The sequence below is a fragment of the Sarcophilus harrisii genome, chromosome 6, assembly GCF_902635505.1.
Source record: "Sarcophilus harrisii chromosome 6, mSarHar1.11, whole genome shotgun sequence".
Classification (NCBI taxonomy): Eukaryota; Metazoa; Chordata; class Mammalia; order Dasyuromorphia; family Dasyuridae; genus Sarcophilus; species Sarcophilus harrisii.
Genome location: NC_045431.1, coordinates 127,843,254 through 127,868,005, shown reverse-complemented (window position 1 = coordinate 127,868,005; position 24,752 = coordinate 127,843,254). Strand labels below are relative to the sequence as shown.

General features: G+C 40.8%; 1 protein-coding gene across 2 annotated transcripts; it reads right to left on the bottom strand.

Moving 5' to 3' along the window:
• Positions 1-352: 352 nt before the first annotated feature.
• Positions 353-23,168, bottom strand: PITX2 (paired like homeodomain 2). 2 transcript variants are annotated; one of them, XM_031942064.1, is made up of 4 exons: positions 22,857-23,168; positions 18,304-18,359; positions 4,442-4,647; positions 353-1,683 (listed from the first exon to the last, which is right to left on the bottom strand). In XM_031942064.1, the coding sequence occupies exons 2-4, from the start codon at positions 18,347-18,349 to the stop codon at positions 1,120-1,122; spliced, it is 816 nt and encodes a 271-aa protein (XP_031797924.1). In that variant the 5' UTR covers positions 18,350-18,359; positions 22,857-23,168; the 3' UTR covers positions 353-1,119. The 2 variants fall into 2 exon arrangements, with proteins under 2 accessions (XP_031797924.1, XP_003773038.1); XM_003772990.3 differs by lacking the exons at positions 18,304-18,359; positions 22,857-23,168 and adding an exon at positions 5,570-6,614.
• Positions 23,169-24,752: the final 1,584 nt, after the last annotated feature.

The following is a 24,752-nucleotide window of genomic DNA, read 5'->3' as shown; positions in this document are numbered from 1 at the left end:
TCATACAAAATTATACTTGTTTCCTTCCTTCTTTCTTTTCTTCCTTCCTCCTGTCACTATCCTTTTGCACGTTTCTTCCTTCGTTTATTAGAAATAATTGGATTCTATGCGTTTAAACCAAAACATAATGGAGAAGACTCAAGAAAAGACTGGGTTCATTGGCTTGTTCACTGTGTGACTGATGGCTTGAATATCTGCCCCGCCCCTCAGGTAAATAATGATTTGTTTGTATCCTATCAAGAAAAGAAAATACTGTGCTCTCTATGGAAACAGGCAAAGAGATGAAATTAGAAGTCATTCTTTGTGAAGCACTTGCCGCTGTTCCGATTAAGAGAAAAATAATCCAGACCAATAAGTATGCGGTATATTTTACTCCCATGAAATAAAACACATTTTTTTTTCATGTTTACTGAAAAGTAAAACAATAATATAGTAAGAAATGTTATACACAGGGCAGGTTTTACATCGCAGTTTTCAGAAATATCGTTGCATCCACCAGAGGAACTATTCTAAAACTTATATTCACACAATTTTTTTTTCATAATAATGTTAGAAACATACAGTGTCTCATTTAGTATATACATTCCCTTGCTCGCAAGCGAAAAATCCTAATCGCTTCTGTATAACATGCTTTATTTTAAAGCCTAATCTTTAAAAACACTGTTGTGATATTACTAACAACTGCTTTTATAAAATTAATTTGACATTTCCATATATATACATCCTTTCAATCATTTTTAATGTTAACAATGCTAAACTTAAAAAATAACAAGCTTATAGTAACATTAAAATGTCATATCCAGTCAAACATTTGTCCATATATATTTATATATATATATATATATGTCCTTGTTACTGTTGGAAATACTTTCAGTGAAAGATGTCGGAAACTGAGGAAATTCCTTTGAAAACAAAAGAGCGCTTTTTATTTCAATGGTTTCCTAGTCTTTCTCTCTTTCGATCCCTCTCTCTTTTGTGCTCATTACTTTCTAGTAGAATTCTCAGTTTTTCCAGGAAGGGATTTTCCCATTCAGTATTTAAAAATCTGTGTTTCCCTCACAACCCCCCTAGCCGCCCTCCCGCCAGCTTTCTGGATAGGCGCTCTGGTGGTCCTGGGGTTCACACTGGTCTGTCTACTGCGTACTGGCAGGCGCTCAGATTGGACGCCGTATTCTGCACGCTAGCGTACCCGAAGCTGGAGTGTTGCTTCGCTTTCAGTCTCAGGCTGGCCAAGCTAGAGTTACATGTGTCCCTGTAAACGTACGGAGGGGTCGGCGGCGCATAAGGGCAAGCGGGCGTTGGCACAGCTGAATTCAGCGATGGGCTGCTCAGGTTGTTCAAGTTATTCAGGCTGTTGAGGCTGGAGCCCGGGACGCCGGTCACCGCCGAGGGCACCATGCTGGACGACATGCTCATGGACGAGATGGAGTTAGGCGGGGAGAACATGCTCTGTGAAGATAGGGGGTTGACATTCATCGAGTTGAAAAAGGGGAAGCTCTTAGTAGATAGAGAGGCCGAGGTGAGGCCCTTGGCAGCCCAGTTGTTGTAGGAGTAGCCCGGGTACATGTCATCGTAGGGTTGCATGAGGCCGTTGAACTGGGGCCCGAAGCCGTTCTTGCATAGCTCAGCCTGTTGGTTCCTCTCTCGCTTTCTCCACTTGGCCCGTCGATTCTTGAACCAAACCTGAAAGAAAATGAGGCGGGAAGGAGGCAGAGAGAGGAGGGGACAAGAGCACAGATTAGTGAGTGAGGCCCCAGAAAACGTGACAGAAAGTCGTTCGTTTTCTCTGTCTCCCCTCCCCTCTCATTAGCCCCTGGTTGCCTTTAATTACCAGCTAGCTTCCTATCCTACACCTCTACTCGCAGGTCGCCTCACTCACCTCAACAAAACTTTCTCTCTCTCTCTCTCTCTCTCTCTCCCTTTATTACTCCCCCCCCCCCCCCCCCCAGGTTGGAGGGTGCAATGGAGAGTACAAATCCTTGCTCGGAGATCGGCCAGGCTAGACACAATTCTCAGGCTGAATTTCCTGCATTCTGATGTCTAGGGCCCTAATTCAATCCACTTCTGGCTGTGGAAATACTGACTCTAAATAAAATACGTGGACAGCTGTCTTTCTAGCATCCCCTCCCCCGTCCTGTACTTTAAAAACTCAATCTTCTTTAACTAAGATCTCTCTCTCTCTCCTTCTCCTTCCTTCCTTTCCCTTTTCCATTAAAAAGTCACCCCCGGGGAAAAAAAAGGAAAAAAAAAAAAAAGAGAAGATAGCTCAAGCAGTGCCTTTTCACCCCAATTCTCATTCACGGCCTGAGCACTCCCAACTCGGAGGCACAAGGATAACCTGGTTCAGTAGCACCGTAAGCAATACATGTCCCCTTAAACCGACCAGCAAAACAAGCAAATAAAAACCCCAAGGCCGGCTGCGTCGACAGCTCTTTAAATTCCAAGATCTTTGAACATAACACAGAGCGGATCGTTCCGCAACACACTCTCCCATACCCTTCCCCCACCCTCAGTCTTTTCCCCTTTTTAGCTTTTTCTCTCCTCCTCCCCCCTTCGCCCCCTCTCACAATCCACGCTCCCCTTTCTCTGTGATTCAAACTTCCGACCCTCTGCTGCCTAGCCGCGCAGGCATTCCCTCAAACTAGGGGCCCTCGCAGACGGCGGCCCCCACTCATGGCCCCTACACAACCCCGCTCCCAATCCACATCTGACTAAGTCCATCAGCCACCCACCAGCCAGTTTTGTGGATTGAAGGGAGGCCCAGGCTCTGGGAACTCATTTCTGACACCAGTGATGTTTTACATTACAGATCTCCACTGGGCCAGCCTCTTAATCCTCTTTTTCTTTTTTTCTAGCATCCTCGGTTTTCTTTTCATTCCCTTTCCTCTTTGCTCCCGACTGCTATAAAAAGCTCTTTCTGCTCTCTCTTGGCTCATCGAAAAGTTAGGCTGGGGAAGCAGGGAAGTATTTGCAGAAGGCGTTGCAAAAGACAGCTCGGGACTCTAGTCTAATGCGGGAGAAGTGTGTACTCACAGTCAAAGGGCGTAAAGGTGGGGATAGAGAAAATAAAAGATAAGTTTTTAGAATTTCACTGAAACCCCAAGGCCGCATCAGTCGTTCCCACTCCAGGCCACCTAAACTTTGCCCGGGCAGAAGTACATGCTAGGCAGTTCGCTCTTTGCAAACGCGGGCTAATGAAAGACTGACCTTCCCCGAAAACAATGGAGCAATAACTAAAGTTCTCGGCTCCTCGCGGTTAAACTAAAACAGTTTTCAACCTCATCCTGGTTATTTTACTAAGAAACACACATCTACGCATATTTAAGCAGGCTCACATAAATAGAGATCGAGTTTTATTTTTTACCTAGGGTTTCTGGAGTTGTTGGATTATTTCCCCCTCCCCCTTTTGTATAAAAGCATTAATAGTTCAATTCCTATTAATAACTAGTGGTTCATCTTCAGTCTCCCAACCTATATTGTATTTTTAAAATTTTTTTCAGTTCTCGGTGTGTTCGTGTATATATTTTAATATTTATTTTGGACACTTTTCTTTTTTTTGCTGATCAGTTTAAAAATGAGCTTTTCGAAGGGGAAATATGTGTTTGCATTCACTTTAAGTCATTAAAAGGCCGACCCTGCCTCACATTTAAGGTAAGTCCTGCAATTTATATTAATTATCATTTTGGGAGGGTTTTGGGATCCAATTCCAAAGGATGCCTCCTATTTAGGGAAAGTTAAATAAACCAAAATCTAAAAAAATGCCAAGATATTTCTTATCTGGCTCTTAAAGAACGAGAGAACAAGCGTGATACTAACTGTGCATTTAAATTTCGTAAGCAGAAATCTTAAAACATAGGGAGTGGAAATCGAGAGATACTTGAGCAGTTGTTAAAAAACAAACAAACAAACAACAAAACAGCCCCAATCTCTCCCCTTCCCCCCATAGGGGAAGTGGTTGAAAGGGAGAGAGAAAAAAATGAGCCACAGAAGAGAGAACGAGAAAAAGGAGAGAGAATAATACAGGGTAGGGCAGCAGGGAATATTTCTGAAAGGAGTACCAGCCCTCATGTATTTTTACAGCTTTTTTCCAGTTAAAGCCAGCACAGGTTTGAGCCTGTTCTGAACTCTTTCCCTGGTTGTTAGCATATCGTTTCACGTCAAAGAAACATAATGCAAAGCGGAAAACCGGGGTGCAGCCTTTCTACAAATAAGGTGGGGGGAAAGGTCTAGCTGCGCGTGTTGCACACGTTCATACACGCATAGCAGGCTGCCTTTACGCTGCAACTAAAGAGAAAAAGGCAAGGCACCGAAGTTTCCCGACTTTTCTTCCATACCCTTTTGTACTGTTCTTCCATTCCCATCTCCTAGACCAATGCCAGCCCCATGCCCCTTCTCTTCACTCTTATCCTCAAACCCTCTCAGACTAAATAGCCATGCCTACCCTCACTCTGGCTTCCGTGAGGTTGGTCCATACGGCTATCTCTTCTCGGGTGGACATGTCGGGGTAGCGGTTCCTCTGGAAGGTGGCTTCTAATTCCTGCAACTGTTGGCTGGTGAAGTGGGTACGCTGCCTCCGCTGCCGCTTCTTCTTGGATGGGTCCTCAGTCCCGGCGTCCTCATTCTTGTTCTGCTGGCTTTTATCTTTTTCTGGGAAGACAAGGTAGAAAGGAATCTCGTCATTGTCACTCTTAACTAGCTAAAAACTACAATTCAATCCCCAGCCAAGAAATTCCGCTTCTATGGATGCCGCCCTGGAAGAAGGAGCTGGGCTGTTTTTTTTTTTTTTTTTTTTTTTTTTTTTTTTTTTTTCTGGGAGGGTGTTCTCTGAAGATTACTGTAGCTTCTCTCACTGTGTTTATGTGTGCGCGCGAGAGTGTTTCTCTTCTCTCCCCCCCCTCCCCAAGGCGCGCTATTTACATGTTTGTTTTAGTTTTTTTTTAAGAGCACGTGCCAGCATATTTATCTGTTTACACAATAGTCACACACATACAGTCCTCGAAACAAACACGGGTCGTTCAGACCCCCGGATAGAAAAAACAGGTTTCTCCTGGGTAAGCAGGGCTATATCAATCTAGGCTCTAGTCTGCACTGAAGTCCCACCGTCCTGGAGCTAATCTTGTCTGTCACCTTCCCGAGGAGTTTCAAGGAGAGCTGTTTGCCTTTTTAACCACAGCCCCTTGAGCTCCTTGGAAGGTTAAAGTTGGAAGGAGAAGACACACAGGAAGCTGAGAGAACTCAGTGTCGTCGTCCTTTGTTAAACTGCAGTGTAGGATTTTGCACCCCAAGATACTGAAGGGGAAACAAGGATTTAGGGGACGGGCGGGTAGTAATTTTCTATGCCAACCCAGTCAGTTCTATCCAGGAGAAGAAAGGAAGAGGAGGTAGGGAAGAGTGCTCGGACAGGTTGGGAGGAGTCCCTGGGGTTAGCTGCTGACGCCCCCAATCAGGGGTTCGGATGCAAGGCAGATAGACTTCCCTGGAAGCTATAGGGGGCGACGTAGGACTTAGCAGTGGGAGTGGGGTGGGTGGGTGAGCTGAGCAGAGAAGCAGGGCTGTCCCGTTCCCTTACCTGCGGCCTCGGGACTGGAAGTGTCTGAGATGGTGTGCACCTCCAGCCGGTGCTTGGAGGAATCCAGCGAGCGTGGCTGCCCTGGAGCCAGAACCGAAGCCATGGCCGGTGGAGATTGGTGATGATGACAGAAGGAGGAAGAAGAGGAAGAGGAGAAGGAGGAAGACAGCTTAGTCCCTGCGGCTCGATGCTCCAAATGGAACGGGGTTTTCATGCAGTTCATTGACCAAAGGAAGCACAACGCCAAGCGTCTTGCTGCAAGTCTTCGGAAAGCGCCCTTACGCCCTCCACCCCCCTATCCCCAAGTCCGGTGACCGCAGCCGCTAGCTCCGGCTTTTCAGGTTCGCTGTCCCGGACCACAGCCGCTGCCGCCTCTGCCTTTCAAGCGCTCGGAAACAAACAGTAGAGGCAATGGCAAGAACCGGGTTGAAGAAACCACTGGAGTTTGTCTACAGAGAAAGCTCTTCTAGATGTTTCAGTGGGAGAACCCTGCCGGACCCCAGTAAGCGTTCTAGTCCCAAAGAAAAGAGAGGCATAGGGTTTGAGGGGCGTGGGAGTAGGGTGGGAAAGAGAGCACAGCTTAGCAGAATTCTCCTGAAGAGAGCTCCCAGGTCAAAAGGAATAAAAAGTAGGGGGAGAAAGAGACCTCCGATGAGTAAGCCTAATAATCACCCGAAAAAGCTCTACTGCCGCCCGCCCTCTTTGCAAGCAGCACTGACAGAGAAGTGTCAAGAGTGACAGGGACAGGTAGATGAAATCATATCCAAAGAGGCTGCGGCAGCAACAGTGAAGAGAGTCCTCCCCTCAAAACACACACACACACACACACACACACACACACACACACACATTCACAGACAAACGCACTTACACTGGTACGACCCCATGTAACCCGCTTTCCCTAAACCTGTCTCAGACTCAGATTCGTTCACAGCACCCAAGCAAGCAGCGGACCGGAGCAGCGGCTCAACCCCTTCCCATCTGGCCTAACATCTTAAAACCAGAGGCGGTCTTCCTCTGGCACAAACGTCATTCGGCTCCTTCCTTCCTCAGCCCTTCTCCACCTCCACCTCCTCCCCTGGAACCGCCTCTCAGGGCAGGAATGACGTCGCTGCCCACCAATCAGGAGACTTGAATGTTGAGGAAGGGAGACTCTAAAGACGAGAATCTAATTGAGGAGTAGGGCTGGACTAAAAAATCCGGTGAAGCGACACAATCTAGTTCTCTCCGAACAACTAGAGATTTGCCTTTTGGAAAGGGAAGGCAAATGGGAATCTCAGAACGCAGCGGGAGCATGGAAAGGGAAGCTCGAAGACAGTAGATAGGCTCGATCATACCTTTCTTCAGTGTCAATCTAGACAATTTGTTACATTAAAGTGTGTCTTATTGCTTCCCATCAGAAAAAAAAAATCACACCACCAAATCTTAAAATGTCCTCCAAAGTTTGTCAGGCAAATGCTACCTTAATCTATATTTAATTTCAAAGAACTCCCTCCGTCCCCCGAAAAGACTACCGATAAGTAAAAACAGATGGAACCACTGTCACACAAACAAAAAATATCTTGACTAGAAATGAATTTATTATTCGCATTAGATTTTTTAAATACAAAATATACTATCAGTTCACTTTTTCAAAAATTGTTCACTTTAGACTACCCACTCACAGATAATTCAAATTAGCTTTCCCAAATAACTGAAGGCTTATCCTTTCTACTTAACATTCATTAAGACACATATCCTATATCTTTTAAATTCCTTGTACCCTGTATTAAGCTCGTTCTCTCTGAAACCCTGCTTTAAATCTGACGCGTTTGTTTACTTTGTTATCAATTTGCTTCAAGCCCACTTTGGGCTAATTACATATAAGATATGCTTTAATGAGCGTTCCACAATTAAAAACGCTTACAAATTTCTCATTTCAAAGTCAATAAAAAACCCTTAATTATATTTTCTGGTTATATATCCCCCCTCCCTCCCCAATCTATAAGCCCAAAAGTCCAGGGGTTAAGGAGAGGTATCACAGAGGGTGGAAAGTTTGGAGTGAGATCTGAGCTAGATAATGTAAAACCTTACAGATTTATAAAGCCAAGAGAAAATGCAGTCCTCTGAGACAGAACACTCTCCTCTAATTGAATAACCGGTTCCGCTTATAAATATATTATTTTCTAAAGGAAATTTAAGTAATAGAAAAAGTACAAAAGGGAAAACAACTTTGTCCTTTCGTAGGTCACATAGAGATCGCAAACTAATCTCTCCTGGGGTTTCAGCTTTTGTGATTGTTTTATTGTGGAGTTAGTGTTATCGTCACCGACTGTGCATTTGTTTGACGTTACTGTCAATGATTTGCAGCATCAATGCTGGGTATCTTCAGAAATTCTATCTCTTTGGCCTTGTTCACATGATTTGGAAACTTATTTCAGTGTGGAAAAGGGCAGAACTATCAGACTGCAAATATATTTGAAACCTGTGTGTCTTTCCTTTGTACTGCCGAAAACAAGGTCTTTCTACACCATTTCCCTCACATTTTTAAGCAACCCTAGTTTAGAAAAGCAAATGAGTGTTTGCCTTTCTTTCTGGACAGTTATGCTCAAACCTTTACGAAAATTTAGCTAACGTGCATTTTCTCATTTTAGTTGTCTCCTCCATCTACCATATCCCATCCCCTCCCCACAGAATACACACCTGCTAAGATCTTTTATCCCCCTTCTTAAAATAGGTTCCCTTAACTGATGCTCATATGCGCCTCCATATTATAACATTACAATCTTGTCACTAAATTATGCATATTATTTCGGCAGCCTGTTGGTAAAGAAGGTTAAATTAATTTACATTCTCCTCATTATCTGGTGCTTAAATGACGTGTTTTATCCCTCAGATTTGGCAAAGAATCTCCTTTTCAGACCCCACAGCGTTTCCATGAAGACAATGCTCTTACATTTGTAGTGGCTTTTAATCTGATAAGACTCTAATTTGCTTAAGTCTTTTAAATAAGGGTTTTAAATGATTCTGGACGTTTTATTGAATTTCCTCTAATTCCCCCAAGATCATAAAGTATATGTGTAAAGTAAATATTTCCTCCCATTGCACCGCCAGCCGATGACCTATAACTAAGTCAATATGAATTCAGCTCCATTCTGCACATCGTATTTACTAATCATATTCCCGTCTTTTTAAATCTCTGCATAGCTGCAGTCCCCCCAAACCTCACTTCCTCCAAAGCTGTCTCTACGGAATGGACTTCAAAGGATGAAAAAATATACCATCCAAATCGCCTCTTTTCCTTTCTCCTTTAAGACTGAAACTCCAAGTTTGCTTTGGTTGGGAGCAAGGAGGAAGGGAGACTATAAGGGGAAAAATAAATCTATTATATTGGAAAGTTGACTCCCTCAACTGTTTCCTAATTTAGTTCACTGAGCAGCTCTCAACCTCAAGCCCTTATTAAAATAAAGTAGAGAATTGGTTTACCTATGGGCAGTAGGTCTATATAGACAATAGCTTTTTCATCAAGACAAATAGAGGCGAAATGATTACTTTCTTCATCTGTAAAATGATTATATTGAGTTAGAGAAGATTACTTACTTTTCTTTCATCTCCAACATTCTACAAGGATTCTATATGATCAAACAGAAGGAAGGGAGGAGAGGAAAATGGAAAAGAATGACAATTTTAGTTTATTATGGACATCTCCAAGTTTGTTGATTTAGAACGATTTAATTCAATTGCGGGATAAATAATAAATATTTATTAATCTCATAGTTTATTCCGGGAGTAGTGCTAGACTGGTGATACAAAAACAAAAACTGAAAGAAAATCTGTCCTCAAGAAGCTTGCACTGTAAATTCTTTGGTTAAAAGCAGGGGAAAGAAAAATAGAGTTTACTTGTTTCTCTACTATCTAAAAAAGAAAGATTTTAAGTTGTTCTACACATGCAGAATAAAATAGAGAGAGGGACAAATTATTGAGAGGCTACAGATTAGAAGAAAGTTTTCTGAATTAGCCAGATAAATGAACTAGATATGTACTTTCTTTGCATTACATTTCTTTTACATTAAAAAAAATATTTAGGCAATCACTTTCATTCTCCCTTTCCATTTAAATGCTTCTACCTTACTGAACATTACTACCCAGTTCAACAGCATAGAAGTAGGTATTAAATTTTCACTTGGACAAAGAGTGTTAAGAAAGGGAATTGGAGATAAAAAGCCCTTTTCATTAACCAAACCAAACCAAACTGGGATTATTAATTTCATAATGAAGGGAGGCAGCTAGTTGGTATAGTGGATAGAGCACCAGCCCTGAAGTCAGGAGGACCTGAGTTCAAATCTGACCTCAGACATTTAACATTTCCTAGCTGTGTGACCCTGGGCAAGTCACTTAACCCTAGTTTGCCTCAGGGGAAAATTATAATGAAGGAAAGCCTAGAAAAAGAAGTGTGACTGTGTATGCATGCATGTATGCATGTGTGTATGTATATATACATATATGTGTATATATATATATATATATATATATATATATATATATATGTATGTACTGGCCATTAGGATAGGGGAGTTTAAGTCTAATAAGACTTGGATTGGAAGCTGATTTGTCTGGTTGTCCAAATTATCTTGATCTCCTGCCTCTAACACAGAAATTGCGACCAAGAAAAAAATCAGTATCTGTCATAGCAAACAGTGAGGTGCTAGTCTTGATCATTGGGGATGGGAATGGTTGGGCATGGGAAGTGAAATCGAGCAAAAGAGTTCAACTCCCAGAAACATTAGAAAGTATTCTCTGTTGGATTTCTCTTAATTCTTCCAAAAATATTGTTAGAGAAATGGAATATCTGACATGAGGTCAGACATGTTTTGAATTTATATTTAGCTAAAAAAAAATGTCTTACTTAATTTCGCACTAGTTAGTATTTGTTGCTCTTACCCTCCCCTTGCAATTAAAGTAATGAGCTCAGAGAGGCAGGGTGCAAACACTGATTAAGCTTCCCCCTAAATGGGCTTCAGTCTCTGAACCTTATGGGGGAAATAGGCAGTGGAACAGACAAACTCAAAAATAGGGCTATCGAAATAAAGAATGGCCTTCACTCCAAGTGAAGTTACCTGTCAACAGTTCCTCTTGGGGAATTCTTCCCTGGAAACTTACAAGATCAACAAATGGCAGGACAGAGTATCGAAGAGGAAATGTTATATACAGCTCTCTAGGAAGAACACCGATTTATATTTCAAACATTGAGAATTTCTGGATTTCGAGTCTCAGAGCCACAAGATTCAAAGGGAATGTCAAGATCATGTAAAACACCAAGAGGTCATGCTTTGTGCTTGCTCTCTATCTGTCTGCATATCATGTCTTTGGCAACTTCATCCCTTTCCTAGAATGAGAACTAGGTCTTCCAGCAGAATAAAAATTATTGGGCCTTGAAGAAGCAAATATTGTGATCAGTCAGCCTGGTCTTTAGAAATGCATTGAAGTGATATGCCCTCCTACATAAAACAGTAAATGCCTGGAATATATACCTGTTCAAGGGAGTATATCTTTAAAAAAAACAAAACAAAACAAAACAAAACAAAACACTGCAAACATAGGATCATAACAATTATTCCCTACCATGTTTAAGAAAAGAAGAAAAAAAAAGTAAAATAATGTGCTGTAAAAAGTATTTAAGAAAGTAAAATTTTGGGACTTTTTGGATGCCTAGGTCCAATTTCCCCTAAAAGCCAAATGAGCTTTTATTTCACTCTTCAGAAAATGGGCTAGGGAGTTTATATTTTCTGGAAAATCATCTTGCTCCTCACTGAAAGCATCTCAAATAGAGGCAGAAGAGACAGCAAAATCCGAAGGGACAGAAACAAATTAGTGAATGTGATTTCTAACCTAAATTCTCTCCAGGTCAGAATAAATTAGGCTTCATGTTTAGGTTGGGGTTAACTTATCCAAAGGAGAGAAAGAGAAAGGGGAGAAAAAGACAGCCAGAAACAAAGAGGGAGGAAGGAATGGGTGTGTGTGAGAGAGGGAGGTAGGGGAGAGAGAGAGATAGAGAGACAGAGAGAAAAGAGAGTTCTTATTTTGAAAGAGATGTTTGCACTCAAGGAAGAGAAGATAACGCATATTTATTTACAGTACTTTGATTAAAACTCCCCTGTCTCTCTATTTTCCTCACTCCCTCTACTTTTCTCTCTTTTTTCCTTACCCTTATCATTTGTTGGTTCTTCTTTTTTCTTTTTGTCCCTCTTTCCCTGTGCTAGACATGAGGATAGCTAACATTCAGCATTAGTTGTCATGGTGACCATAAATCACATAAATCCAAAAATACCCACCTATAATCTGAGATGAAGCTTTTATTTCCCTAGTGAAATAATATTTTAAAAGCTGTCAGCTGACAAAAAAGCAACCTCATTGTAGTAACCCAAGTAATATATTACTTCTAAAGGTTTAAATTAAAATATCAAAGTGTTAAAAAAAAAACACATGCTGGTAGAATCTTTGGCACTTGAGGGTTTAGATCCTCATAATAAAGTTACTCCATTCCTGCTTATCTCTTTAACACACACACACACACACACACACACACACACACACACACACACACTTCACCCAATCGATCACATGAGCACTCCCCTCCCTCCCCACCAATTTTACCTCCCCTCCAACAATGGGCTTAGAACATAGTATTTATGAGGGTACTAGATTGGCAAAGAAAATCACCCTTCTTATAAATTACACCCCATCCTTTAGGTTATTTGGCAAATAGTTTTAGGAAGAAATGGTCTTGGTATAGTGAAGTTGCTGGCCCTGGTAATCTCCTTAGGCTAAGGTACTTCAAATTGATGCTTTATAGCAAAAGTGTTGATTATATATGCTGACACTTGAAAGATTAGCAATTTCCTCGGTGTGAATCTCTTTCTCAAAAAGTAGATTGCAACCCTTCCAGGTTTTCATGAATCACTTTGAGACAAAAAAAAAAAAAAAAAAAGTCAATTGGTGGCCAGTGTTTTTGTTTTGATGAATCTCTTTGGATTTAGCTAGATTGATCCTCAAACAACAGATGTACAATAGGCCACCCTGTTCTTCCCCTAAAGTCTTTTAGCTTTTAACTTTTTGATTTGTTAGCAAAGCCACACAACTACAATTCAGATGCCAGAGAAGGTCTGTAGTAAAGATACATTACCCAACTGCTACCAGAGAAAGAAAAATAGGACAAATGAATGAAGAAGAAAAATGTAGGAGAAGAAAGAGAAAAAGACAAAAAGAGAGAGGAGAGGGGAGAAAGAGAGAGAAAGAAAGACAGACAGAGAGATAGAGACAGACACAGAGACAGAGAAAGAGAGAGATACACATAGAGACAGAGAGAGACAGAGACAGAGACAGAGAGACAAAGAGAGAACACTTTTGGCTAGGTACTGGTGCAGAAGCATAGGTATATAGTTTCCCACTTTTGAATTTATCTACTATAACATCATTATTTCCGGGCGTAATAATTTCCTAAATGGATAAATTGGTGCTTATGTGAAGCTAGTCCAGTTGTCTTTTACCTTTGGCTTGTTTTCTTTCTCCTATCTTGGATTACTGGATATTCTACTAGATGAAGAGCCATTAATTACCCATTCAGTCAATATTAGGAAGACGACAAAGCTTTTTACATAGGATTAAGAAGACATCAGATTGTTCCATTAGTATATTCCTGCTCACGAATAAGCTTTCGTTATACATTTAGTTTTCCCTGGAGTCAGTCTGACAACTCTTGCATATATTAATAATAGGCTATGCAAAATAATAACCCAACAAGAAAAAAAAACTTTTAATTTCCATTCTTTTTTTTTCTCTTTGTTGGAAAAACATTTGAATGGTGGTCCTCATAATCATTTTGTATTGTTAAAGATAATCTAAAATTGCACCAATAAGCAAAAAACATTGAATTGTACAGAATTCCAATAAAACAAAGATTTTGAAAAAAAAGAACCCCCCCCCCTCCACAAAAATCTCTTTTGCCTTTATAACAATATGAATTGGTCTGGTCCCAGGCACCCCTTTTTCCTGCATCTCTTTCTTCCCTCTCTTCCTAAATACTTTTACTTTTAGATATTCCCTTTACTATCTTTTCTTCTCTTCTCTTGATAGAGCTAAAAACCTCTCTACTCTAAAGGTCTTCTGCTATTCACAGTTTTTCTTCTCTATATTAGTAAGATTCAGGGCAGTTTTTCCCCCCAAGTCTACTTAAGAAAGGCATATATGTTTAGTTTCTACTTCATTTTTAGCAAAAAAAAATTCTGAATAGTTAGGAACCTTAGATCATAGAGATTAAATAAATAATCACCAATTTCAAAGTTAGAAATTAAAATAATTTCCTATTTTTGAGACTAAGGGATATTAAAGAGACTTTAGTGGATCTTGGATCTGGACTCCAAAGAAAGGGTAGGATATTAAATACTTTTTGAAAACAAAAGGTCACATTCTGTTTAAGGTTTATAGAGAATGAAGGAACTATATAGGAAATTTCAGTGATCCTTCAAGGTGCAACAGGAAAGGACATGAGAAAAAATTCTGAGTTGAAACTTCAGAGAACATTATCGGTTAGATCTTATTCCAAAATGAGCTATAATAAATTATAGTGGCACTTTTTGGGTTACTAGTGAAAAGATGCCTTTTTTTGTTTGTTTCTTTTAAGTGGATTCTGGCAGAAACATTACTGCTAATCAGGTTTGCAATACTAATTTCCTAGAATTACTACTCCCAAGCTAGATAAAGTTCTAATAGCACAAGGAGACTATTGGCATTGCAATCGAAAAGATAGGTTGGCTAAACAGTTCTCTGGTTGCCTCAAGAGTTCCCGGAGCCACTGGAGATTGTTGGAAATTTCAGTTTTAGCTGAAGTCTATGCAAGTGGTACCTTGCCTGATGATGATGAATGATGGTTGGAATTTTGCACTGGAAACATTTTAAAGTCATAGAGTCTTAAAAATGGAAGGTATTCAAAGATAATCAAGTCCATCTACTGATTTTAAAAAATGAACAAACATAAGTGATGTTACTTGCCCAAGGTCACCCAGGTGGAAGAGTTAGGAATTAGAATTAAGAACTCCTAATCCATTTAAAAAATATTCTTTACATGCTTGCATTTATCAATTTTTCTTTTGAATCCTATTCCTTTTTTTTTCTTTAGAAGTCTCTCAAAAGTCCTTTCCAGGCTATTTGATTTTGATAACTGCAGTCCTGTAATTTCATATGGATATGGGCCAGGGAAGCTGATCCATTCAAATCCTCACCAATCAGTCTTAATATTTTACTGAACTTGAAAATTATTGTAGGATAGTAGGAGAAGAGAGGAGAGGAGAGAAAGGGAGAGAGACAGAGACACACACACACACAGACAAATAGACAGATAGATAGACAGAAGCAGATAGAAACAGAGAAAGTCTCATACACAGACAGACAGACAGACACACACACACACACAGAATCCTTTCAATTTTGACCTGTTCTTTAGCACAAGTTATTGAGGAGGTAATTACTCTGTGTGGAGTAATCAGGCTACTTGAGAGTATGCTGACTTTATAATTTTTGATGTTTAGTTGCCCGAGGACAACTTCCAAAAACCTTAGTAGAAAAGCAAACTTTGCTAAAAGTAAAATATTTCATTTAATCACATGCATTGCAAATAAGCTAAAGTGAGCAATGGTTTCTGTTCCTTTTCTTTTAAAAAGGGCTCCTAATGTGTGAAGACACTCCAGAAATTATTTACTCTCAGTAAAGGGCCTGTGGAAAGATGATTTCAGGGATAGGATAACTGAAACCATGGCATATAGTCCGTTGTTCAGTCAAATATTTGTTAAGCACCTATTATGCACCAGACACTGGGTTAACTGCTCAACAAGGAAATAATTCCCCAGAATCCAATTAAAATAAACAACTTATGGTTTTCAGATGTTTCCAATAACATGTCTCTTTTAAATTAATAAGAGTAAATACATTTGGTTAACAATTTCTCTCCTTTGTCTAAAAAATGAGATCCAAACTAAAATCACGTATAATATCTAGCCTCTTAATTAATGGCTACCTTTAAGTCCCATTAGTTTCTTTACAAAGAAAGTAAACGGTTAGGATGTGTTATGCACGGGTATTAATTTTATGAAACCCTACCAGAGTACTCTAGGTTTGGAAAAGCTCACAAAATTTATTTCTCCTGGGGAGGGGTGATCTCACTTAGCAGGGTTCCTATTTTCTTTAGGTTGTGATGAAGACCACCTGCTCTTAGAAACCATTTGGCTAAAGTGGGAAGGTGATGGTAGTGGAATAGGAGAAGGGTTTATTGTCTTCTAATCACAAGGACAGGGAGAAATGTAATTCAGTGACCCTTCCTCCAATATTTCTATGGTTAATTTTTGGTAGAGCTTCCTCTCTATAAACGTGCTAGTCAAAGCACAATTGAAACTGTGACATTTCTCATCGGACAGAAAGTGGGTCAGTTCACCTCAGAAACACACACACTTTCATGGAGAATGATCTCTGTTCTTGATTTTTTTAAAACCATATCCCAAACACACTTTGGTCTAATAATTTATTTTTATGACCGATTATCAAACAGAAGAAGAATTTAACACAATCTTAATGACAGAAATCACTCCTTGTTATCTTTGCATTGCCCCTATTTAACCCAATGGGGTTAATCCTATACACTTTGCAAGTCAGTGTTTAACTGACCGTGTGGAATACATTGTTTCAGCTTAAAGTCCCTTCTTCATTCCACAATGTGCCGCCTTACTTATATTTGCAGAATTTTTTTCAAAATTAAACTTTCCTTGAATTACATAGAACCCTGGAAAATGTGACTTTTGCCTTCTTTTGGAAAATAACTGCTTATTTTCACTCTTCCCCCCAGCCCCATCCTCCAGAATATCCACAGATTTAAACTTTAATCCGGAAAGAGGGAATTAGGTGGACCGAAGTGGCTCAGGTTCTATCTTCTCATACTATCAAAGAAACATAGCTTCTTAAATTTAGGGTGGCGCCTGGAAAATCCAAAGAATAGAACACAACTAACTAAGTTTTGGTTCTTAACCTTTACATCGAAGGAGAGGATTTTCCCTCCCTCAGGACAAATTTCAATTTAGAAAATGTGTGGGGTTTTGTGTGTGTGTGTGTGTGTGTGTGTGTGTGTGTGTGTGTGTGTGTGTTTATGAGTGGAGACGTTTTCTTTCTTTCTTTCTTTTTTTTTTCAACCCCCCCCCCCCTCACACACACCTGACTGCTTTTCAAATGAAATACACCGTCGACTCCCCAGAATCCATGCGGGAGAGAGTTTCCACCCAGCTCTCATTAAAAAAATCCTAACCACTTCTAGGATTGGTCAAATCACCCACATAGTTTATTTCTGATCCCCAGGCTGAGATCTATCCCACACTGAGCTGGTACCAGCACCCGCCACCTTTCCAACCAGAGTACACGCATCATCGACATCACTATCATTATAAGGAAAAATGACGCACTTTAAACATGCACACTCAATAAATTCGACCGCAACAAAAATCAGTCATATTGGGCAAAAGTTCAAAAGTTATTTGGCCTTCCAGGATTTAAAAGAGTTGCCTGTTCAGGCTCTTGTGGATGAATAGCTGTAGTAAACTCTCTTGAGCGGCAGAGGTCGCTATTGGACCATTTTGTTGCCCCATTGCTTTATAAAGTAGACAAGAAAGGTGGTAGAAATAGAAAATTCTAGGAAGGGAAGGGGGAGGAGAGGAGAAGAGAGGAGAAGACAAGAAGGGGAGGAAAGAAGGGGAGCCAGGGAGGGAGACACACACAGACAGAAAGAGAGAGAGACAGAGAGACAGAGAGAAAAAGGCAGAGACAGAGAGAGACAGAAAGAGAGAGGAGAATTTTGGGGAAAATTGTTATTCTCATGCATTAATCTAAAGTTTTACAAAAAAAGCGAAGCTTTTTTCCCTGCTAGTCCCACCATGGCATGTTCTATGTGACAAAGGAATCGAGGGGCAGATGCAGCATCCTAACCTAGTCTCCCGGACTTGGAGGCAGACGCCCGGGAGCTGTGTCTATGAGGAGCGCTCAGGAGGTCTGGCCAGCCTTAGCTTTGCCTGCTCCTAGGGCTTACCGTTGGCATTGGGATGCTGCCTGGTGAAGAGCTTGCTGGTTGCCACTTCTTTCCGGTTCTCGGGGGAATCATTGAATTCGACTTTTTTGATTTCTGAGTCTTTGGAGAAAAGGCATTCAACGGCCGACGCCTGTACGCCTGGGGCATACACACATAGACACATACGAGCAGGGGCACACGTACAATGATGCATGGAAATAAAGACAGAGAGGGCAGCAGGGAAGGAAAAGGCAAGGTAGAATAAGGAGAGAAGACAGAGAAAGGGACAGAAATCAGATTCTAGTTAGAGGACGCAGCCGCCGCGACCATCACCTTGCTCTCGGGATGAGGGGAGAAATTTAGACACTCGACCTGTTGTGGCACAATTCCTATTTCCTTATCCTAGAATATATATGACCATTTTTAGGTCCATTCAGCCCATCTTGAGAACATGGAATTCTGAAAGGAGATGAGGCCTTTCACATCCTATTCTTCCTTACCTATTCAAACCCTGAAAAGATGCAAGGGAGATCACCAAGTTTTTCATTGCCTTGTGCTGCTCCCTAGAAAGTGAAACTTGAAGGGATTCTTCTTTTACCGCTTCTCAACCCCTCTCTCCACTATTCCCCTCACCGCAGATCGAGTGACCCCCTCTTACCTAATTGCACACAAGCCGAAACGAGTTTGCGGCAGTTAGTCTCCATCACCCGTTACCTGAAAACAAGAATAAGAGGAAAGGTGATAAATGTTCTGGGACCCAGATCTGCCGAGGAACAGACAACTGTCTAGGGAGATTTGGGGCCTAGCTCTCCGGGTAATCAGGCGTCAAACAAGCTTCTTGCTTTCGTGGATCGGATATAAGCTCTTTGGAGTTCAAGATCCTAGAACTTCCTTGGATACTCTGCACCGCACAGGCACCGTCAGGCTCTTTCCCAATAGGTACCACCGCCCAGGCGTGCAGAATGAGAGTACTACGAACTCAGGGTCATTGCAAGGGCTGGCTACCGTCTAAAATGGTCACTCGTTTGCAGAAAGAAACAAATGACAGAATCCGAAAAAAGTCACTCTCCCGAAGAAGCTGGCTAAAAGACGCCTTTAATCACAAATCTACCCCGTGATATTTTTTTTTTTTTTTTTTTTACAAAACTGCAAAACATGGAGAGTCTCGCATTTAGTTCCCTCTGAACTGTCTTCCCCCTCCCCCCTCCTCTGAATTTCTTCTGATACATAAAGGAACCCTGGTACTTACACCAAGGGCTTTGGATGCTCAAGTAACTTGTGGACTCTGGCTTCTTAATCCATCGGTATTAACTTTTCCATATTTAGCCATGCCTTACTCAGAAGATATTCACCCAGCCATTCATTTACCTTAGAGCATAATTTAAGAGCTTAGAGGAGGGAGAAGGCGGTGCAAGATGGGAGTGGAGTGAAAGAACAGCATTTGGAATTGGAGTAAATTTCTTGGGCGTGTTTATTGCTTTCGAAGTACTTGAAAAGAACCTCATTAGAGATCTTCTTCTGCTCCCCCCAACTCCCACGTCGGAAATTCAGGTAGTCCCTTAAATCTCCAGCCACTCTGTAGAGCCAACAGAAAATTGACCGAGGCCGTTGGAGGGCCTTTTGCCACACTACAAACGGGAAAAGTACAGGGCGGCGAGCTATAGAGCTCTGGTGGGTTACAGAAAAACTTTCCGTTTTTGTTACAAAGGAAAAGCAAGAAGAAAAGAAGAATAAAGCAACACATTTCTTGGGTTCTTTGGGTTTCTGTCTATTGAAGGGGGAGGGGGGAGACAGACAGAAACAGACGGACACAGAGAGATACACACAAAGACAGAGAGACAGAGACAGATATACAGAGAGACAGAAAGAGACAGACAGAGAGAGTCAGCCAGCCAGAGAGATCCTGGATTCGGTATTTCATTTCATTTCATTTTATTTTTCCAATTTAGCTCTGTAGTGGGAAGACTCGCTGGTGAAATTTGAAGGATCGAGTGCGATCTGGGGAATAGAGTGCTAAGTGCAAACGGGGAAACAAGGCAACTCATTAGCTACAGTACTGTGGCGTCTTCCTCCTTTTCTACAGTTACTCTTATTTCTCTTATCGTCTTATTAAAAACCTACCGCTCAGCCAGCAGTGGGGTCCCATGGTCAATTTCACTGTTCACAGGAATCTCTCTCTCTTTCTTACTCTCTCCCTCCTTTCTCTGTCTCTGCCTCTCTTTCTGTCTCTGTCCCTGTCTCTCTCTCAGGATCGGGGATAAAGAAGATCACCAGCCTAATGGGAAAGTTGGTTACTCTCTGGGTAGGCAAAGGTTAGGGAGGGAGGCAGTAAGCCAGGCATGCTTATAGGCAAGGGGACTGTTTTCCTTTGCTTTGCCGGGGATGTCCGGGAGTAGCAGTTTGGTGCCTCCAGATTTAGTGATTCTGGAGTAAAATCACAGGATTAGTCCCTGATTGAGATGTCTGTTCATGAGATATTACAAAATTCATTATCACAGCTCTCAACTAACTCGATATGAAGTAACACAGATGGGATTTTATTAGTCCAGACTTCAAATGTTTACTTATGATAATTTCAGAGGAAATTTGCATGTCATCATCATTTCTGTAATTTTTTTTAAAATGTCTGAACTGGCTACATTATTAGCCTGGTGGCCAAAGTACTGAGGGGTACAATTGAAGAGATTCATTGGTTGTTTTAGCTTTTTAAAAAATTAAAACTATATGAATAACAAATCTGAGCAACAGAAGTCAGCTCTTTGCTGACTTTGCTTCTTTAGCACACTTTTCCAAAAGAGCTCCAGTGCTTAAAACAAAAAACAAAATAGAGGCGACAACCAAACCTACAGCGCTCAAAGGGCTCAGCTCTATGGATTGAAAAGGAGGTCAAGGCACGTTTCTTAGCTCAGGACATAGATAGTGTTCTTATGGTCTGAAGATTTATTTTCAAAGCAGAGTGGAATCTACATTTTGTGCCTCATTTAATAATAGGGCCTGATAGCCAAGTTATGATTAAATAATTTGAGCGATATATATTATATATAATGTGCATTTTTTGGTGTGTGTGTGTATCTCTCTCTCTCTCTCTCTCTCTCTCTCTCTCTCTCTCTCTCTCTCATGTTTATTTAAAGGTACCCTCAGATCATGATTCTGCCGGCCCTGAAACTTGTCCTGTCAAGGCAAATCTTTCATAACAAATTCACTTGCTCCATTTTACTGCTGGCTCAGGTGGCAAAATTATCCAACAAATTGAGATGGGCAACTTTTTGTTTTTTTGGAAGAGAAGTTGTTCTCTACCTCCAAAGTTCATGATTTAATCTGCACACTCTCAAAAAAGACAACATCTTCTACTTTCTTTTGTGCCCAGACTGTTCACCAAATCTCAGTTTTGTCTATTTTCCGTTACAGGAGTCCCTGCAAATTGTTACACTGTTTACTCCCTACTTATGATCATATTAGCTAACACAGATACACATGCCAAAAGAAACAAGTAAAAAAAAAAACACAGAAAAGATTTTTCTCAATTGAAAAAAAATTAGCATGGTAGAAAAAACATTAATTGAAATATAAAGGAACAAACACTCTCACTACATTCTTTCCCACTGTTTTTACCTGTTAGCAAGGTTACAATGAAAGATTTAAATACTAGAAATCTAGATTAGGAACCTCAAATATCAAATGAATGAGTAAGCTTTCAGATTATTTAGTGATAGATATTATTTCGATATTAAAAACTCTGATTGTTAACCTATTTTTAAACTTAAAAGTATTTTTCAAAAGATATTCACATCATCCTGTTGTGAATGTTTTAGAACCAAGGATCTGAACATGAAAGGAAAAAAAAGACTATTAGGAACAAATGAAAATTATTTTCCTGGAGAAAAAAAAATACTCATTTCATAAATGAGATTATTTTATTCATACTGAAAACCAAATATTTTAATGTTGGCAGATTGTTATATAATTGTGTCAATGCATAATCTTTACTCTCTTACATCTCTGTCTTCCTTTATTTTCTTCTTGCTACAATCATGTGAATTTTCTAGGAAATACTATTTTACTTGATGACATTTTAATTTCTGATAAGTAATAAATATTCTTTGATGACAAGATCTTTAGAAATTAGGTAAGCGTAACTAAGAAATTTTCCAGGATTTTTGAATTTTGCTATTTTAATTTCATTATTTTGACCCTGTCTTTCTCTAACAATCACATTATATCATCGTGGCTTGATTTAGAAATCATCTTGAAAGACTGAAAAAATGCTTCGATGAAATGGAATGAAAATAGGGAACTATTCCCGCTACCCCGATATTGCACAATCAACAATTTTGCTCATTGAAAAAAAAATATTGCAGTGCAACCACTTTATTTACGGAAGTGCACGATTTTAGTTTCATAGAAGGGGAGGGAGTATATCAGTAGAAGAGAGATAATTTGTAACTTTAAGTAATGTTACATTGCACTGCTTGGCAAGAGGTTCTGTGTTCCGTAAAACTGCTAGTTAGGCCTACTATCTAAATCATTAATTACTAGTTAAAAGAATTTTTTTTTTCCAAAGTGCAGCAGCCAGTTAAGTGGTCATTTATTCTTTTAAACTCTGAAACTTTTTGTTATCCCCTTTATCTCTAGAATGCTAATCCGGTTGCCTCAGGATTTATTAACAACAAGATTACTGTTTTGAGGAAGATGCCTCAGTGTAAATACCATCACTGACCTCCACTGATGTTGTCCTCTACAACTCCTAGGAAAAGAGTAGTTGGTCTTTTTGCTTAGTTAAAGGGCTTTGAAAGATCTGTTAAGAGAGAAAGAGAAAGAGAGAGGAGGGAGGGAGGGAGAAGGAAAGGGAGAGGAAGAAGGAAAGGGGGAAATAGAAAGAGAGAGAGAGAGAGAGAGAGAGAGAGAGAGAGAGAGACAGACAGAGAGACAGAGACAGAGAGAGAGAGAGACAGAGACAGAGACAGAGAGAGACAGAGACAGAGACAGAGACAAACAGAAAGAGACGCAGAGAGAGATAGAGAAAGACACGGAGAATAAGACACACACACACACACACACACACACAGAGAAAGAGAGAGAGAGAGAGAGAGAGAGAGAGAGAGAGAGAGAGAGAGACTACAAATCACCTACAATGGATGATTCTCCGGAGTGGAACAAATTCGCGGGCTCGCATTATCTCACATCCCTGCAGGAGGGATGGCCTCCACTTACCCGCTCCAAGTTGAGCTCTCTACCAAGTCCTTTGCCTTCCACTGCACTGCTTGAGCAATCCGAGCTACTGGCTTCCCTGTAAACACCAGAAACCTGGAACCAGGAGAAATAAAAGGATCCCAAATAGAATACAAAGTTCCGAGGGAGTTGGGACTTTTCTCTCTGGAACCTTGGAGATCTCCCAGCTGCTGGCTCCCTCTTTCTGCTCCTCTACAGCTTTCTCCCTTTCTCTCTCTCTCTCCCCTTCTCTTCCCCTTTCTCAGTCTGTATTGGGAATGACGTGACGTCAGCAGAGATTCCACCAAACTAAAACTCCACAGAGGAGCCGAGAGAGTCGAACTGAGCCGAAAAGAGCAGAGAGAGCAGAGCAGACAGAGTGAGGGAGTAAGGGGGGGGGGGGGGGGGTGTGTGAGAAAGAGGGAGGGAGGAGAGAAAAGGAGGAGGAAGAACTAGGAGAGACTGACAGAACTGAGGAAATAAAATAAGCAAAGGGAGAATCAGACAGGACACACGCCAACGCACACAGAGCACAGAACAGAGAGCAAAGAAGATAGGACGGAAAAAAAGAGACGGAGAAGGGAACAATAAATTTGATTAGAAAGCCCCATACAGAAGAAAGACTATAGGAGAAATGATCAAATGAAGCAGAAAGATAATAACTGTCTTTTATTTATTTATTTTTAAAAATTTTATGTCAGCTCAAGGAGATAAAACTTACGAGATAAGTGAATAGAGTCAGGAAAACTAGAAGCGGTAAAACAAAAGAAAATGTGCCTGAGTGTTTGGCTTGGGTTGAGGAGAAGCGGCGGTGGGGGGTGGGTGGGGGGGTGGAGTGGGGTGGGTTAGTGAGATATGAGACCTGACTACGAATATTCATCAAGAAGAGAAAATCAAGAGCGAGCAGAACTAAAGATGCAGCCTAGGATGATGGGGGGAGAGTTAGCGGAAAAGTAGATGGTACAGCAGTGTAGAAGAAAAATGAGGGGAGATAGAGAAGTGAGAGGAGGAAAGAGAAAGGGAGAGAAGGAGGAAAAGAACAAGAGAGAAAGGGAGAGAGAGACACCCCTACTCTCTGGATCTCCCAAAACAGAGAGAGAGAGAGATAGACACACACACACACACACACACACACAGAGAGAGAGAGAGAGAGAGAGAGAGAGAGAGTGAAAGAGAGAGAGAGACAGAGAGACGGAGACAGACACACAGAGAGAGACAGAGAGAAAGACACAAAGAGAGAGACAGACAGACAGACAGAGAAAGAGACAGACAGAAAGAGAAACAGAGAGACAGAGAGACAGAGCGAGAGTCAGTGTTAAGGAGGCAAGAGTGGGCCATGTCACTTTGCCCAATGCAATACTGTTCACTCCTCTCTAGTTCAAAGTCACTCGGACTAGAATAGAAAATGTTTTTCATTTCTCAGTGGGTAGCTTCTTCAGGGCGTGCGTAAGTGTGCCGTGTGTGTGTGTGTGTGTGTGTTGGGGGGCTGGCCTCACTACTTTTTAATGAAGGGATTTCGAAGGACAAAACTCAGAAGTTCATTTAAGTCTAGAATTTCCTTTGTTGCATGTACACTCAACAAGTTCACCCGAGGTCACTGATATCTTATTATAATTATTTTTTTTAATGACGAGATTAGGGTTCACTAGAATTGAATAATAAATATTAAATGGCAGCACCGGGATTCTCTTGAAACATATACTTGTTCCTAACAAAAAACCCAACAAAAAATAAAACAACCACTCCCCTCAACGAAACAAACAAAAAAATAAAACCGGACTAGCATTATAAAGATAGAAAGAACATTTTCCTGGGCGGTGGAATGGGAAGACAAAGGACTTGGTGACTTTTTGTCTTCTAACTAAAAACATTGACTGTATCCTTTCTCCACATTTATTC

Coding starts and splice junctions, on each gene's coding strand:
- PITX2 (XM_003772990.3), bottom strand. CDS start 5,792: ATGAACTGCATGAAAACCCCGTTCCATTTGGAGCATCGAGCCGCAGGG. Junction 4,648..5,569: donor TTCCAGTCCCGAGGCCGCAG/GTAAGGGAACGG, acceptor TTGTCTTCCCAG/AAAAAGATAAAAGCCAGCAG. Junction 1,684..4,441: donor TCACGGAAGCCAGAGTGAGG/GTAGGCATGGCT, acceptor ATTTTCTTTCAG/GTTTGGTTCAAGAATCGACG.